This window comes from Coccinella septempunctata, chromosome 1, assembly GCF_907165205.1.
Source record: "Coccinella septempunctata chromosome 1, icCocSept1.1, whole genome shotgun sequence".
Lineage (NCBI taxonomy): Eukaryota > Metazoa > Arthropoda > Insecta > Coleoptera > Coccinellidae > Coccinella > Coccinella septempunctata.
In genome coordinates, this window is record NC_058189.1 from 855,937 (window position 1) to 875,127 (window position 19,191).

Below are 19,191 nucleotides of genomic sequence, written 5' to 3' on the forward strand. Positions count from 1 at the left end.
GAAAGCCTTCAAACAGATATCAGCCTGGAGGATGAAACTCTAGAACAGGTCGAGCAGTTCAAATACTTGGGAAGCTTCATAAATACTAGGGTTAATACCTAACTTAACCTAACCTTACCTAGACACGGAAATACACAACCGTATCAATTTGGCATCACGGGCATTCGGGAAGCTGAAGGACAAAGTGTTTCAAAATCACGACCTCAATCCGAAGACCAAGACAGCTGTTTACAAAGCAGTGCTCCTCCAAACGCTTCTTTACGGAAGCGAAAGCTGAACACCCTACAGGCGACATATTAAACAGCTTTAACAAATGCAACAAAATCATCTAAGACAAATAATGCACATCAGATGGTTCCACAAAGTTTCGAATGCAGAAAAGTCTTGCAACGCGCGAGTTGTACAACAATTAAGACTCAAGTAACGAGGGCCCGACTCAGATGGAGCGGCCACATTCTGAGGATGCAAGACACGAGACTCCCCAAAATAGCTCTGTATGGCAAATTCACAGAGGCAGCTTGAAAACCAGGAGGCCAGTATAAGCGATTTAAGGATATACTGCATCAATCCCTAAAATCAGTTAATGCTAATCATAACTGGAAACAACTAGCGTTGGACAGGTCACAGTGGAGGTCTTTGGTCCACAGTTATAATGGAGACTCGAGAAGAATACAGCGGCAGCTAGATCTGGTTGGTGACTATCCATGTCCAGAGTGTGGAAGGATCTGTAGGTCACGGTTGGGCCTCTTCAGTCACAGGAGGACACAAAGCCGCAATTAGCCCTAAGAAATGATAAGTCTGTCAGCATTTTAGAGGAGATCCATATTTTGCAAGATTTTAAGTCAAAACTTTTCGCTTTACTTTTGATCTACTTTGTTTTGGAATTTGGAATGATCGTCAAAGAATTAGTTTCATCTGGTAGCTTCTGCATTATGCAGGTTATAAATGAATATAGTTGTGAAAAAATTTGAGGAGTGATTCTATGTCAAAAAATAGTGTCTTTCACAATTTCTTTTGGAGCAGCCCCTGCTTGCCTGCCTATATGCAGCTCCCAAAAAAAAAAGATGGCATCAGGAAGACAAATTTCAATCTTTTCTCAAAGCCAGAAACTGACAAAATGAAATTGACTAGGTAGATTATTCTGAAATGATGGAAATATTATCCCAAAATAAATTCAAATGTGTTTCCCATTTCTAAATATACTAAAACCCATTCTTTCCCACATCTGTGTTAAGGCGATCCTCAAAGGATTCCTACGAGAATTTGCAAACGAAGTTAGAGATCTAGGAGAAAACATGGTTGGTGCAGCTGTTGAAGTGTACCAGAGAATAGAAACTGATCTCCTTCCAACACCTATGAAATCACACTACGTCTTCAACTTGAGAGATTTGTCGAAATGCATGCAAGGAGTATGCCAAGCTGACTCAGGTAAAATTTGATGTTTCTAGTTGCTTTCAGATAATGTAAAGAAAACTGGAATTTATAATTATAAATGATTTGATTTTTCTGAAATAAGCTTTTTATTGCAGGAACTGTGCGAGAAGAGTTGGCTATGTTGAAGCTCTTCTACCACGAATGTCTGAGAGTTTTTCACGACCGACTGATCAACGTGGAAGACAAGTCCTATTTCTACTTCCTGATGAAGGAAGTTTGTCAACGAAACTTTGGAACGCCAGTGCTAACGTTACCGGAAGTGGCGATCATAGATACACCACCGGCGCTCTTTTTCGGTGATTTCATGAGATTTGGCGCAGAAAAAAAAGACAGAATATACGAGGAAATAACGAACATCGACAAAATGAGGAACATTCTGCAAGTAAGTGTAGAAAACGTTCACGTCTTCAAAGGGAGAATTGTTTCATTCGTGAAAAAATAATAGAACGGGAAGAATCAACTGGATAGGATCATATTTTAAGAATATGAAGGCTTTCGAAATTATTTATATAACCATCCAATGTATAGAGTGCGCTTCAAAATTATGGAACAAATTCATTTGATCAGAAGAAAAATATTTAGCAAGAAAATCCCGAAACAGGTCAATTTTTGTTTCACTTTTACCAAATTTTTATGCATTTTTAAAGGATTTTTGTTGCATCCTGTGCCATCCCCATCAACCCTCTAAATTTTTTGAATAGGGAAAGTGGGTCATGTGGTACTTTTTTGGCAAGGTCTTTGTATCTTCTTCACAGACGTGCAGAAATTTTCAAGAAATTTTCAAGAAATTTTCAAAAAATTTTTTTTTCTTTAAATAACGTCCAGTTTCATAATCAATTTTAAAGTCACTTTAAGCTTAAAGCTTCCTTTAATGTCATTTTTACAGTCCCTTAAATTCTAAAGCTTCCTTTAACCCTACTTACAGCCGGTTTCATAATCAAACCTAAAGTCATTTTAATTTTAAAGCCTCCTTCAAGCCTACTAAAAATGACAGTAAAGCAAGCTTTGAGCTTAAAGTGACTTTAACGGCCGGTTTCATAATTAAACCTAAAGTCGCTTTAATTTTAAAGCTTCCTTTAACCCTACTGACACTAACGTCCAGTTTCATAATCAAATTAAACGTCACTTTAAGCTTAAAGCTTCCTTTACTGTCATTTTTAGTAGGGTTAAAGGAGGCTTTAAAATTAAAGGGACTTTAGGTTTGATTATGAAACCGGCCGTAAAGGAAGCTTTAAGCTTAAAGTGACTTTAACGGCCGGTTTCATAATTAAACCTAAAGTCGCTTCAATTTTAAAGCTTCCTTTAACCCTACTAAAAATGACAGTAAAGCAAGCTTTAAGCTTAAAGTGACTTTAACGGCCGGTTTCATAATTAACGTCCAGTTTCATAATGAAATTTAAAGTCACTTTGAGCTTAAAGTTTCCTTTAGTGTCATTTTAAGTAGGGTTAAAGGAAGCTTTAAAATTAAAGCGACTTTAGGTTTGATTATGAAACCGGCCGTAAACCTTAACGTCCAGTTTCATAATCGAATTTAACGTCACTTTAAGCTTAAAGCTTCCTTTACTGTCATTTTTAGTAGGGTTAAAGGAAGCTTTAAAATTAAAGCGACTTTAGGTTTGATTATGAAACCGGCCGTGTGTCGCTTTAATTTTAAAGCTTCCTTTAACCCTACTTAAAATGACAGTAAAGGAAGCCTTAAGCTTAAAGTGACATTTAACTCGATTATGAAATTGGACGTAAATTTTATTATGAAACTGGACGTAAAAATGATAGTAAAGGAAGCTTTAAGCTTAAAGTGACGTTAAATTCGATTATTAAACTGGACTTTAGCAGGGCTAAAGGAAGCTTTAAAATTAAAGGGACTTTCGGTTTGATTGTGAAACCAGCCGTTAGTTAGTTCAAAAAGGTTTTCAGTATGTGCACTGTGATGAAATTTGTCACCGAATGAAAGTCGACCATTACAGTTTTGTTCATGCAAAACTTTCAACTCCCTCACGATGGTGGTCCTTTTGAACATTTAATTTAACTTATCTTGTAATGCAGAATAATTCTCCGAATGGTACTTCAATGCCGAAATAAATTTCCAATGTCACTCCATTTTTTTTTCTATTAAAGGGTTCGTAGGGTTTGGAAGTTGTGCATGAACAAAACTGTAATGGTCGACTTTCAGTCGATGAAAAATTTCATCAGGTACCACCGTCTCAAAGTAAATGAGCCGTGACAAAGTGCGCATACTGAAAACCTCTCTGAACCAACTATTATAATTTTTCCAAAAAACAAATTTTTTTTTTGAAAATGTCTGCACGCCTGTAAAGAAGACACAAAGACATGACCCACTTTCCCTATTCAAAAATTTGGAGGGTTGACGGGGATGGCACAGGGTGCAAAAAAATCCTTCAAAAATGCATAAAACTTGGTATAAGTGAAACAAAAATTGACCTGTTTCAGGATTTTGTTACCAAATATTTTTGTTCTGCAAAAATGAATTTGTTCCATAATTTTGAAGCGCACTAAACACGAATTGGAAGATCATATTTTATTTCAGGATTACATGGACGATTATAGCTTATTAACAGCCAAAGAGATGAAACTGATATTCTTCATGGATGCCCTGGAGCATGTCGTGAGAATAGCAAGGATACTTCGAGCTGAGAGGGGCAACGCTCTTTTGGTCGGTGTTGGTGGAATGGGGAAACAAAGTTTGACCAAACTAGGCTCTCACGTTAACGGATACAAGTGAGATATTCTACCATTTCAACAACAGAATCCACAATCTGACCCCAAAGCGAGAAAAAATTATTTAAATCACGTCCTTACAGATGTAGTCAAATAGAGCTCACGAGAAACTACGATCATAGCTCGTTTTTCGAAGATTTGCGGAGGATGCTGTTTGCTGCTGGCGCTCTAAAGGAGGATACTGTGTTCCTTTTCACCGACACTCAAATCATACAGGAGGAAATGCTTGAAGATATCAATAATATATTGAATTCGGGTAAGACATCAGAAACGTCTTGATTTTTTCTTCGAATGGTAGAAACTGATATCAGTTCGAGAGATATTTCCTTGAAAATGTTCAATATGTTGAACTGAAAGAACCAAAACTTGATATACCTACCCACCAAATCGACACATTTCCTTATTAATGATACTAGATCTTGTCGTGAAGTACGGTCTCCTTTTTCCTTATATTTTTAATTTATTATCAGTTTTCCGAGAATTTCTTCCCCTATAAGGAGGCTCATGCCATTGCCGTATACAATGGTCACCCACCACTTAATCTAATGTAGTCTTATTGCCAATTCACAATGATGTTAATGGTTATGGTAATGTTAACGGTGAGCTACAATGTAAACGTTTAAATAATATTAAATGATAGAGCTACTACGATACTGTTCACATCAATGTTAATGTCAAGCGTAATGTTAATGATAATGATAGATATTTCTTGAATTTATTATTATTTAAGCGTTAACATCGTAGCTCACTTTCAACATTACCATTACCATTAACATCATTGTGAAATGGCAGTTAGACCCGTTTGCACCAAACGTACTTACGACCGGTTTCATAATCAATCCTAAAGCCGCTTTAACTTTAAAGCTTCCTTTAACCCTACTAAAAATGACAGTAAAGGAAGCTTTAAGCTTAAAGTGACTTTAAATTTGATTATGAAACCGGACATTAGTGTTAAGTGTCCCTTAAAATGAACCCTTAACTTAAATTACGTTGCACCAACTGTTAAGTGACATTTAAATGGCTAAAGCTAGCATTAAATTTAAGCGCTCCTGTAATGACCACTTAGGTATTTAACACGTTGAGCGCCATCCAAATATCGATATATTTTCTTGTGGGGCCAAATTTTCTGTGTCGATATTTTGATTTGCTCTTATATCATATAGATAATCCCTTTGCTCAGATTCTCGCTAAAAGTGCAATATCGCCTGATATCAAGAATATTGCCCATATTGCGGGCCCACGGGACCGCTCTGGTCCCCAGAAAAATAGAAACGCACAGCAAATGCGGTACAGGTGAAATTTGTCGAGTCCAATCTCCTTATTATACGAAGGCGTAGAAGGGCCACATAATATTTTAAAAATATTTTTCCTTAAATTCCGACTTTGAAGTCGGAATTTAGTTAAATTCCGAGTTCAAAGTCGGAATTTTGTTAAATTCCGAGTTCAAAGTCGGAATTTAACTAAATTCCGAGTTCAAAGTCGGAATTTTGTTAAATTCCGAGTTCAAAGTCGGAATTTACTAAATTCCGACTTCAAACTCGGAATTTTATTCACTTCCGAACTTCTACAGGGTGTTCTACGACGACGTAGATTTGTTCCTGAATTACAGTTTGCGTTTCTACAAATAGTCAAATTCATATAACAAGGTGTTCCCATATTTATGATGAATGAATAATTATGTACACAGGGTGTACATTATTATTTGAGTTTTCTTCTATGAGAGGTCATAACAATGATATGACAAACTTTGACAAACTTTGACAGACATGACATGAATATTTTTTTAGACATAACTGGTTTTTAGGTATATTCCGGATATTTTATGAATAAATTTTCTTCTCATATGTACTCGTGAGGCTCAATGGACAAGAAATCAGTACACCCCCAGGTACACCCGGTGTGCTTTGATGTTTCTTACATGAAGAGGTCATTACAACGGTGAGAAAAACTCATATAGGCTGCTCTATGACGAATTGGTTCATTTCCAAATATGCTGAGATATTCACGAGAGGTTCAGATCTCACAAAATAAACACGCGTTGTTCTTTAATAAATATTGAACTCGATGTATTTTATTGGAGAAAATTGTCATTAGGTCCATGTTTTTGAATAATTATGAAATTATGGTCGTAGACAGGTATAGGTAAGGTTGGGCACAACCTCCCCCCACCCCAGTACTGAAATAGTAACCATAAAATAACATCGAGCTCCCAGGCCCCCCCTCAGTACATACATATGAAGAAATAATCTATGTCGTCGTAGAACAACACCCTGTGCATCTAGCCTGTATCAGTTTCGAAGTAAATAAAATTCCGACTTCAAAGTCGGAATTTTACTAAATTCCGACTTTGAACTCGGAATATTGTTAAATTCCGACTTTGAACTCGGAATTTTGTTAAATTCCGACTTTGAACTCGGAATTTAACTAAATTCCGACTTCAAAGTCGGAATTTAAGGAAAAATATTTTTAAAATATTATGTGGCCCTTCTACGCCTTCGTATTATTATAACCATAACAACACCTGTTTAATTTTTTTCGAATAAAAATTCGAAAAAAAATACTACTGAAGAGTAGTCGTAAATTCCAAAACAGCGGTCCCTACGGACCGCCGTGGTCCTACAAGTAAGACTATCAGCGGTCCCTACGGACCGCTGTGGCGCTCAACGTGTTAAGGGCGGGATTCTAACCTAAAATAATTTTTTGGAACTCATAAACTGGCTGCAGAACTGCTGTGGTTTTTCTAATAACGTCAAGTATCTTTTATTTGACAATCCATTTCATTATCAATAATAATGCTAATTGAGCAACAAAAAGTTGTTACTCTTTGATAATAATATAATAGTTTACTTGACACTGACTGACAGGACAATAAAGTTAGGTTAATGAAATGACAACGATCATCCTCAACCGGCCAACCAATGAAAAGGCTTTATTGGACTAGGATGAAGTTGCACCAAAATAAAAAACAGAAATATCACTAGATATAAAAATTTAAGGGCCCCTTACTTAAGATTCTGTTAAGACGCAGTCGTGCAACTGGCAATAAAATTAAATCAACTTTAAACTACGCTTAGTTAAGTACTCATTTTAAGGGGGATTGGTGCAAACGGGCCTTAGCATCTCATCATACATTAAGCTCCACGACCTGGGCCCTAGAATAGAACCTTTCGGAATCCTCAACGTACATTTTTGATTTTCTCACCTTCTATACAGAGTGAGTTTTTGAGTCGTACAATTATTTAAACAGTAGACTCTTGAGGTTAAAAGAAATACTTTTTTCCTTTACCATTTCTCGCGAATCGTCTCGGTTTAAAAGATAGAGGCTGTTGAAAAACCTTAAAAAAAAATTATTCTCACAAAAGAATTTATCGAACGACTTTTCTTTTGCGAATACAAGATATCACCCACGTTTCCAGCTTTCTTATTATGACCATTACGTGCCATAGGAACACCAAAAATTCAAAGAAACCAAGTCTTGAAACTAAGTTGGACACTATCTAATGAACGTTTTTCAAAATTTTCGAGTTATTCGTTATTTTCAAACATTAAAAATATCTATGAAATTCTAAAAATTGAGTACTTTGTCCGAATGCAACTTTTCAAAAAATCCATACGATTATGTATTGATATCTAGTTAGCCAGGTTAGCCTAGACCAGTTCCATGCACAAAAAAAAATTGCGTTACCATAGAAACGGACAATAACTCATATATATATATTCTTTTGAATGTCAGCAATACATTTTTAGTTATCAAACAATATAGCATATGTATGAGTTTTAGCAGAGGTTAGTGTAACGGGGTACCATACAATTTAGAGTATGATATAAGAGCTTAGGGAAAAACCTCAGTAAAAAAACCTTGTCTCCCCGTGAGAAGTGTAGTGATGACAAATTTGTTTACAGAATAAGCTTTAAATACTGAAGGGCTTCCTTTCCATTGACATAAAAATTTCTTTATCCTCTTTCCATCTCGAAATAATATCTGAAACAAAGAAACTGAAGAAAAGAGCAGAAAACGAGAAAAAAGGCGCATAATAAAGCCTTCATCCAAACTTATTTCAAGACCTGATGATGACTGAAGAAAAAAATAAATAATCATAGGTACATAACTTGTTTTTCAATTGCATTGGGAGGAATATCATCTCTGCGTCAAAAATCTTCTGCTGATCTTGGTGGAGGATCACCCTCGTCGTTAGAAATGCCTTCAGTACTCAAATTAATAATAACCAAATCTTGCTTTTGACTGGGAGGGCCTTTCGACCAGGTCCAGTCTTCCAAGTGATGATTCTTCTGTTCTTCAGTTGTTCGAGGAACGCTACAGGACCCTTATGTTGGGGAATCATCTCCCATAGATATACCAGTGGTTATTCAGTAGAAAATTGAAAAAACAGGGAAGAAATTAAAAAAACTTCATTAGAAGTGTCATTGTGAAGTTTGGGGTCAAAAAAAGTAAACCAGAGTCACGCAATAAATTACAAGAAAGAAGATGTCCACCGAAATTAAGAAAATCGAAAAATTGGAGTATCGAACCTTCATCAACTACCTGTATTTTAAAGGTTTACGGGGTGAACAGATTTACGAAGATATGCTTAATACCTTTGGTGATCAATGTCTTTCGTATGCGACCGTGAAAAATTGGACTGCAAGCTTCAAAAGAGTTAAATTTTCCATTGAAGATGATGATGACTGATGACCGATCGGAAAGGCCAGTTTCTGTGTCAGTGCCCGAAAATGTCGATGCAGTTCATGACATAATTTTATCAGACCATGGAATTTGGCTAAAACGGATATCTGAAGCACTGAATATTTCATACGAACGTGTTCATCATATAGTTCACGTCAATTTGGACATTAGAAAAATTGCTGCAAGTTTCGTGTCCAAAAATCTGCTGAAAAAGTTCTTGCTTCAGTTTTTTCGGATCGGCATGGAGTAATTATGATTGATTTTTCGGATAAGGGTAGAACAATATCCGGATATTACTATTCGACATTACTGACCACTCTACGGGAAAAAAATTAAAGAGAAAAGATGCGGAAAGCTATACAAAGGTGTTTTGTTTTTGCAGGACAACGTCCCTGCACACAAATCTCATGTTGCCATGCAAAAAATTCGTGATTTAGGGTTTGAATTACTAGAACACCCCCATATTCAGTAGATTTGGCACCATCTGACTATCATCTCTTTCCTCAACAGAAAAAAAGTATAAAAAGTTGTAAATTTTCTTCCAACTAGGAGGTAATAAATGCTGTGGAGGTATGGCTTGCAGAGCAAGAAGTGTTTGTGTGTGTGTCACAAATTTAGCTAGTTATTCTGGAGGTTTTTTCGTTTTTCCAGGGGTGTCACAGCTCATTATGAGAACTTTAAATGGCTATCTCCGGGTTTCATAAAGCTTGATCGCTGAATGAACGCTTGATTGACGAATAAACGTCAATTTGTTTTCAATCGATAATTCAGTCATGATCGTTCAGATTATCATTCTCGCATCAAATTATGATGTTCATACATCCATTCAATTATTCCCAATTGCTACTTCTTCAATATTTTCAGAAATTAAAAGGTTTCAGTGATTTCGTTTCAGAAATCGAGTGACTGTCAAAGCGTTGATCGGACAATCAAAGTTTTATGAAACCCGATGTATAGCTTTTTATCAGGGCCGAATCGGAAAAGATGGTGTAGGAAAAAATATATCTTTTGACATCAGGAATCTACTGTTGAAATATTTGTACGAGTCAAAGACCCAGCCTGTATATTACTGCTTCTAAAGTAGAAAATCTTGCAAGGCATGATCTGTTCTGAGGTGAAATTTTAATTTCTTCATCCATTCATTGTATCTATATAGATGGAAACATTCCAACAACAAAATTTTTAACCGACGCATTCGCCAATTTGCAAACCTGTCTAGTAAATACCTGTGAATTGACGTATTTCTAAACATAGGCGTCAAGAACATTTTCTTGGTTAGTTTTTTCTTTGTTGTCAATCACATCGATAATAGAAATAAGAAATATAAATAGTATCAACCCTCCTAAGAGATGCCCTTGTTTCTTACTTTTCGTATCCCAGATAAGATGGCCATGTAAAACATAAAACAATTTATAATCTTGCGATTATTTCATGCTGCAATTTTTTTCGATCGTCTCCTTTAGATATTGAACTGAAAAAAGGTTCAATTTTCTAGTTTTTCAAGAGAAAAATGCCTGCTGTTGAAAAACAATCGTGGAAAAAATTTCCTTTCGTTTTCATTTTCATCATTCCCCTCACTATCTTCCTCAAAATGGAAAATGTTTGAAATTTTTGTTGACCATTCCAACTGAATATTCTATATAGGCGAGGTACCAAACCTCTTCGAATCAGACGAATACGAGAAAGTTATAATAACCTGTCGGGACCCCGCGAAGGAAGTTGGCATAAACCCAGCCAACAGAGATGGTATATTCGACTTTTTCACCAAAAGAGTGAGGGCATTCCTGCATCTGGTCATTTGCATGAGTCCCGTCGGTGATGCGTTCAGGTGGGATGTCCGACTATTTTGTGAATTACCGTTGTTATTTTCTTAATCGTCCGTATATTTCAGACGACGCTGTCGTATGTTCCCTTCGCTCGTGAACAACTGTACCATAGATTGGTTCGAAAAATGGCCGAGAGAGGCGTTGCTGTCGGTCGCTCAAAATTCCCTCCAGAATTTGGGGGATGAAAGTATGGTGACGAGGCTTTCGAACTTATGCGTTATCATACATGAGGTGAGAATATTCGAATAACCGCTCAACAATAATTGATGTGGATATTACAAAACAAAGGAACAATTTATTATTCGAATTAAAAAAATTTCAGTTTTTTTCATGTTCAATACATTTTTTCTACCTATTTGCGTTTTAACCCTTATTTCCGATATTAATTTTCACTCAGATTCCTGTGCAGGGTAAACTTTTTACTACATTCTGAAGGAAATCTATGATGATCAAATTTACAGAGTGTTGAAAACATGACAGTCCGCTTCTATGAAGAGATGAGGAGGAGATACTACACAACCCCTAGCAGTTATCTGGAACTGCTCAAATCTTATCTCTCTATGTTGGTCCTCAGGAGGGATCTGGTTACAAAAATGAGGGACAGAATAGCGAACGGTTTGAAAGTAAGGCCCTGCAGTGATTTACACATTTTTTCTGTAATATAAACAGCTGCAATTCTATAGTATGAACTCTTTCACGTCCTTTATTTTAAATATTGGAAGGTATTCTTACAGGATGAGGACAGGCTCAATGAAATATCGATTGAAATTTATTCTGGGAGGATTCTGCATTTCCTTAATCTTTTTAGGGTTTTCACTTCCAATTTCTGAAACAAAATCAATTAAAAAATTAAATAAACGATTTGCTCCTGCGTAAATTCTTGCACTAATTTGTCAGGAGCAAATCAACTAAAAAAAATTGTTGCCTGACAATGAACTGAAAATAAAGAACTGAAATTATAATTTTATATTGTAACGTTCCGGAGTCTATGTCAAACAAAAGATACAATTCAGAAGATTTTCGGAAATTGAGTTTCGTCTGATGAAGGAGTCTGATATAGACTCCGAAACGTTACAATATAAAATTATAATTTCAGTTCTTTATTTTCAGTTCATTGTCAGGCAACAATTTTTTCTAGTTGATTTGCTCCTGACAAATTAGTGCAAGAATTTAAGCAGGAGCAAATCGTTTATTTCATTTTTTAATTGATTTTGTTTCAGAGATTTGGAGTGAAAAACCTAAAAAGATTAAGGAAAGGCTCAATGAAACATCAGTAATTGAAAGATATTATGCTTCAACAAATGTTGTACCTCATTTACAGCCTTGATAAAGTTAGAATATCTAACGTAACGTCGATCGGTATTATAAAGTTGTTTCATTGAGCCTGTCCTCATCCTGTGAAAATACCTTCCAATTGCAGCAATTCTTTTACATAATCGGGCTATAAGGAATCTTTAATTTCGTGAATAGAAAAAGATTCGAGTTAGAAATCATGCAAATAACGGTGAATAAGGTAAAAATCACCCTGTAACACACTGCTTCCCTTCTTCTTTCTTGTAAAAATAGCTGTCAGTCACCGATTGCATTGGCAAAATAGCTCCAATTAAAATAAACCTGTAATATTCATTCATTTTTAATATGTTCACAAAGTAATTGGAGAACTTCCTGAAAAATACATGGTGAAAATGAACAGTTTCCAAAGAATTCAAAGGATGATTCCTTTTTAAGATTAAGTGTGAGTCTTTCATATAATTTTTTGAGCAGTTCCTGCTTAAATACAGCTCCCCAAAGATGGCCCCTCAAAAACAATTTTAATTTTTTTTCTTAGAAACCAGAAAACTGATAGAAATGAGATTGAACTGGGGTAAAAATACTGTAACAATAATAGAACTTTGTCCGCGTACAATGTCACAGGCTGTTTCAAATGAACCCAAACAATTATTCAGATATCTCGAATATTTTAAATCAGCGTGAACATTGAAGGTTCAGTCATCTGGTTTTATTTTGCCACGTCGCCTTCCACAGTACCGTATTTGGAATTTAATGGAGTCGCATCGAACTTGAAGGAAAGAAAATTCCGCCAATGATGAATATTTTCACAGGGTGATTCTTTGACTATATTTTAGCTGTAGATTCTTCTTCTCTTTCTTATACCATTTTTTCCGATTCGGTCCTGATAAAAAGATTTGGATATTTCAGGATTTCATAGTGAGCTGTTCCACACGTAGAAAAACAGAATCACCTTCAGAATAACTAGCTAAATCTGTGACACTACACATCTGTGGATCTTTTGAAAAAAATTGCATTCAGTCTAAGATGTCTAAAAACATCTTAATTCAGTCAAAGTACCTAATATTCCGAATTTCATAGATATTTTTATTTTTGAACATCAATTTAATCGAAAACGGTGCATTATACAGGAAATTATGAAGAATACTTTTATTTTACAAAACGTTCAAATATTCATTAAATATAGCGTCCAACTTAGTTTTGGTATTTTTATGGTACGTAATAGTCATAGTAGAAAACTCGAAGACGTGGGCGATATCTTGTTTTTGAAAAAGGTCAATCAAATAAATGAAGAACTTTATTCCGAAATTCATTTTATTCGATAAAACCGTGACATACCTAATTAAAAATAACATTTCTCATAGTTTTTAAACAGCCTATATATTTTAAACCGAGTCGATTCGGTAAAAATGGTAAAGGAAAAAGTGTTTCTTTTGACCTCAAGAATCTACTGTTAAAATATTTGTACGAGTCCAAGACTCACCCTGTATAGTTGTTTTTTGGGAAAATGATTGATTGTGATGAAAATTCTGTTAAAAAAAGTGTCATCTTTGAAAACACCCCGTATTTAGAATGGTCAACGATCATTCGTGGTCTGCGAAAACTATATAAGTCTTCTGTTTGTTTCATAAATAAAATAGAAACTCTACGAAACGAACGCTGTCATAGACTCGATGAAGGAAACTCTGACCGAACTGGAACCGATTTTGGCAAAGAAATCCAAAGAAGTAGGAGAACTTATGATACATCTGGAGAAGGAGCAAAAACAGGCCGACAAGGTAGCTGAGGTCGTTAAAGGCGATGAGGAAATCGCTAAGGTAAGAAAAAAACCACATGAAAATCTCGACAAGTCAGTTCATCTTTGAGCAATGGGGTATTCTTCTCAATTTGGATTATTACTGCATATGAAAGTTTAAACTGAGTAATTATGAGTTTCATTCATGAATTTTTCAAATGCACCGCGGAAAATATTCGAAATCATTCTTCAAATATGAGGTCTTAAAATTTAAATCGTTTCTAGTTTACGATTTTGCAACAGCGCCTACTAGAAAATAAAGAGAACAATGACTTGTTTATAAAATAACAGCTGTTGATGTACAGCCATCATAAGGCGAGCCTCAACAGCAACCGGCCATAAAAATCCCATAAAATTTTACGACCTTCCTCGTTCGTCGCAGACTTCATAGACAGCCATCTTTGTCTATCCCATCAAGATTGTGTATTTGTTGTCCTTTATTATTAATGCATATTTCAGTCGATGTTGCCAACTTGTGAAATAGAAACGAAACGCTTTAAATTTTAAATACCCATTTTCATTTTGAAGTACTTAAAATAATTTTTTTTGGGAAACGGTTGAAATGGTCATTTCAAAATGTAATGTTTCAAAGATATTTCATAATAAATACATCATTTTCGTCAGAAGGAGTAGTCTTTGGACTATCATCAAAAATTCAGGATTCCAAACGGGGAAACACAACCAGTTAACGACAGAAAGACCAATAAGAGAGCATTTAAACGATAGGGTGTTTAATTGAGATTGAAAATAATAAACTTGGAGACGTAGAAATACTCCGTTTGAAGGTTTGATGAAATTCCTAGGGAAAAGCGGATGAAACCCAGGCAATAGCAGATGACGCCCAGAGAGATTTAGATACAGCACTACCGGCCCTGGAAGCAGCCACCAAAGCTCTGGAGGCTCTAAATAAGAACGACATCAATGAGCTCAAAGTGTTTCAGAAGCCGCCGAAACTAGTACAGTTCGTTATGGAAGCAATATGCCTCCTCTTAGGAGCCAAGTGAGTCTAACCTACATCGAAAGCTCGAATTTTTCTGATATTTTTTCCAGAACAGATTGGGCTTCCGCGAAGGTGGTTTTAGGAGACACGAACTTTCTGAAACGACTGCAGGATTACGACAAGAACCATATACCCGAAAAAATTCTGCAGAAATTGAAGCATTACGTGGAGAACCCCGATTTCATACCGGAAAAAGTTGCGAACGTGTCCAGGGTCGCTAAAAGTATGTGCATGTGGGCAAGGGCTATAGACATGTATGCAAGAGTATATAAAATCGTTGAACCAAAACGCAAAAGGTAAAAACTGAATATTCGTTTCAAGTTTCGTTCATCAAACGTGATGGATGTTAAACTTGGCTGTCAATTTGCAGGCTCGAATATAGGGTGTCTGCGAACAAATGCCAAGGACTTAGGGAGATGATTGCTCGATGAAAATAGGCAGGGGTAGTTCCTATAAAATTTTTTCGAAATCGACCTCACTTCCAAGATACAGCCTTTGAAGGCGATGACGAGTTGACAGTTTCTGTTTTTTTTTTCGGGTTCTATAAAACACAGAGTCATAAAACTATACATAATATCATTGAGTATTAAACTTTAATACTCAAGAATGAAGCTATGAAGCACCAAGACCCGTTTGCACCAAACGCACTTAGTGTTAAGTGTCCCTTAAAATGAACCCTTAACTTAAATTACTTTGCACAAACTGTTAAGTGACACTTAAATGGTTAAAGCTAACCTTAAATTTAAGCGCTCCTTTAATGACCACTTAGGTATTTAAGGGCGGGATTCTAACTTAAAATAATTTGTTGAACTGGCTGCAGAACTTCCCATTTTTGATGGATTTTGAAAATTGAATGAATTCATTTCTGAATACCAAGCCTTTTCTTTTGCCTTTATTGTAATGCCATCAGTCTTTTTTAATTTTCAATTTGGTGTCACAAATCATACTATAGTTAGCAACAAACTCTTTTCTTCTGTTGAGAAGTTGAGTGCCCTTCGTAAATTACCACCACTTGCTTGGCAATCATTCACCGTATTCGTACTAATAAGGGCATTTTCTTCACGTTCCTCTTCAACATTAGTAAAACAAATTCACACAAGATCTTACAAAGGAAGTGTTGTACTTATATAAACTCAGGAACCTTTTATTTGACAATACATTTCATTATCAATATTAATGCTAATTCAACAACAAGAAGTTGTTACTATTTGATAATATTATAATAATATCCTTGACACTGAGTGACAGGACAATAAAGTTAGGTTAATGAAATGACAACGATCAACGGCAACCGGCCAACCAATGAAATGGCTTTATTGGACTAGGATGAAGTTTCACCAAAATAAAAAACTGAAATATCACTAGATATAAAAACTTAAGGGCCCCTTACTGAAGATTCTGTTAAGCCACAGTCGTGCAACTGGGAATAAAATTAAGCGTCTATTAACTTTAAACGACACTTAGTTAAGTGCTCGTTTTAAGGGGTATTGGTGCAAACGGGCCTAAGTAGATGACAATTTTTTGTGGGGTTGAAAATAATAACATGTATTTTAGCGGAAGGTAGTCATTCTATGGAACAAATATAACATGAAATGGAATGAACAGTGATCAGAACTACTTGTAAGTTTTTATTTATTCCGAGAAAAGTATCGACTGTATTGAAATTTAGCAGGAGCCTTTTTTTCTCCAGAATTGAATGGGAAACCATTATAGAATTTTATTTTCGGAAAATCTATCCCACGAAAACAACTTTTGAAGGAAAATCGTGAAGGGTTGTTATTTTCAACCCCTGATAATAAAGTTACGAGATCTAAAAAAAATTTCTGAGTAACTTCTACTAAGTGCTTCATTTTATATATAGTTTTATGACTCAGCGTTTTATAAAACCCTTAAAAAAATTAAAAACTGTCAACTCGTCATCGCCTTCAAAGGCTGTATCTTGGAAGGAATGTCAATTTAGAAAAAAGTTTATAGGAACTATCCCTGCTTATTTTCATCGAGTAATCATCTCCCTAAGTCCTTCGCATTTGTTTACAGACACCCTGTATAATAGACAGTTTTTCGTCCTTGGTACATAAAGTACTATTTTGACCGAAAGAACCCAACATAAAATGGAACACTTCTTCACTTTAGATTAGAGATCGCCGAAAAAGAATTGAACCAAACCATGGGTCTTCTGAGAGAGAAGCAGAGGCAACTGGCCGAGGTAGAAGCGATGATAGCACGACTGGAAGCTCAGTTCACGGGAGCTGTCAACGAAAAGCAAGCCTTAGAAGATAACATGGCTCTAACAGCAGCTCGATTGAATAGAGCCGGCAGGTTAAACGTGGCACTGGGGGATGAACAAACGCGTTGGGAGGAAACTGTCCAGGTCGGTGTTTTCATCATCATTCGATAGGGGTCTTTTGTAAGCGTCACTGTATCTTCCAGACGCTAGAGAATCAGCTCTTGAACGTGATTGGAGATGTGTTGGTTGCTGCTGGTAGCGTAGCATACCTGGGAGCATTCACAAGTAAATATCGGAACGAACTGACTGATCTCTGGGTTTCGATGTGCAAAGAATATGCCATTCCTTCTTGTGAGCAATTCAGGTAATCTTTGCGAAACGAAAGAATCATTATATTTTCGATCGGAGTCTGATGGAACACTCGATGGTACTCACTCCCGTTAGGGGGTAGCAAGAAATATATCTGGCCTTCTCGTTTTCAACTCTATCAACCGAAATGTGAGAAAAATTCCCATTTTCAACACCCCATGTCTCAGAATGGGTGCATATTTGTGATTGTCCCCATCTTTCTTCAGGAAAAAATTATGTTTTCGGACAAGAAATCGTCGCATCCATTTTTGCCCCTTCTGTAGTAAATATCCTACGAAAGCGCTGGCGGGCCACACAAAAAAAATCCAAATGTATAATTCCGACTTGCTAAGTCAGAATTCTGAGTTACAAGTCGGAATTCCGAATTGCAAGTCAGAATTCCGACTTGCAAGTCGTATTTCTGACTTACAAGTCGGAATTCTGAGTTACAAGTCGGAATTCTGAGATACAATTCAGAATTCTGAGATGCAAGACAGTAGTGGGGCTAGAATTGGTCGAATGACATTTGCTTTGTTGCATTCGATTGTTGCCGAATCATGTGAGCAAAATGCCATCTGTAGAGCAGATTTGTCTCATTTAAGGCATATATAGGCACATTTGGACCCTTAACCTACGCCTACCCTATCCCTTTTCTTTCAAAAGTTTTAACGGACGTTATTGATTCTGACAAGCTCACAGAGCTTCTGAGGGGTTCGTCGTTACCTACGGGGAATCAGGATAATCTGATAATATACAGGGTGTTCCTAAATTGAACGTACAAACGAAAAGGGGAGATTCCTTAAGTGAGTTTAAGAAAAAAAAGTCCCATAAACATGGGGTCGCAAACGTTTCGTTTTCGAGATACAGAGTGTTGAAGTTTGAATTTTTTTCAAGTTTTTTCTCATAGTATCTACACTTCACAAGATATTCAACTGAAATTTGGCATAGATATTACATTTTAGAGTTCTCACCACGTGACATGGCAATTTCGATAGAAGATCTACAGGGTGATATTTTTTCTGGAACACTGCCACCTGTTCTTCTGCAGAACTTTTTTTTGGTGAGCAACTGTTAATTTGAAAAAATGTAAAAAGAAGCTTTGTTCTTATACTAAACTTTTCGGTCTCTTGTAGTTTTGTCGTATCTATCACAGATTACAAACTGGCCTTCCTATCATAGTTACGAGAATTTCGAGAGAATCGTTTAAAATTTTTTTTTCTCGAAATCGTTGGTAGATACGACAAAACTACAAGAGACCGAAAAGTTTAGTATAAGAACAAAGCTTCTTTTTAAATTTTTTCAAATTAACAGTTGCGCACCAAAAAAAAGTTCTGCAGAAGAACAGGTGGCAGTGTTCCAGAAAAAATATCACCCTGTAGATCTTCTATCGAAATTGCCATGTCACGTGGTGAGAACTCTAAAATGTAATATCTATGCCAAATTTCAGTTGAATATCTTGTGAAGTGTAGATACTATAAGAAAAAAACTTGAAAAAAATTCAAACTTCAACACTCTGTATCTCGAAAACGAAAAGTTTGCGACCCCATGTTTATGGGACTTTTTTTTCTTAAACTCACTTGAGGAATCTCCCCTTTTCGTTTGTACGTTCAATTTAGGAACACCCTGTATAATATATCTGTAGTATCCATATATGCTCGTAGGGTGACAATAAGTCGATCGCTTCTTCGTGTTTTGACACGATTTCGGAAGGCCTCTCGCGAGCACTTTATATGGATTACTAAGGACTAACGGCCAGTTTCATAATCAAACTTAAAACCCCTTCAATTTTAAAGCTTTTCTTCAACCCTACCGAAACTGACACTAAACGAAACTCAAAGTGACTTTGAACTT

The 19,191-nt window shown here is 36.0% G+C and overlaps 1 protein-coding gene across 1 annotated transcript in view; it reads left to right on the plus strand.

Moving 5' to 3' along the window:
* Window positions 1-19,191, plus strand: part of LOC123322567 (dynein axonemal heavy chain 6) — a 67,830-nt gene that overhangs the window by 33,295 nt on the left and 15,344 nt on the right. Inside the window, exons 35-46 of the mRNA XM_044910512.1 lie at window positions 1,236-1,428; window positions 1,530-1,816; window positions 3,980-4,170; window positions 4,254-4,426; window positions 10,499-10,682; window positions 10,746-10,911; window positions 11,142-11,303; window positions 13,611-13,787; window positions 14,569-14,765; window positions 14,816-15,061; window positions 16,899-17,136; window positions 17,196-17,356. Coding sequence (XP_044766447.1) covers window positions 1,236-1,428; window positions 1,530-1,816; window positions 3,980-4,170; window positions 4,254-4,426; window positions 10,499-10,682; window positions 10,746-10,911; window positions 11,142-11,303; window positions 13,611-13,787; window positions 14,569-14,765; window positions 14,816-15,061; window positions 16,899-17,136; window positions 17,196-17,356 — 2,375 coding nt within the window. The remainder of the gene's footprint in view (window positions 1-1,235; window positions 1,429-1,529; window positions 1,817-3,979; window positions 4,171-4,253; window positions 4,427-10,498; window positions 10,683-10,745; window positions 10,912-11,141; window positions 11,304-13,610; window positions 13,788-14,568; window positions 14,766-14,815; window positions 15,062-16,898; window positions 17,137-17,195; window positions 17,357-19,191) is intronic.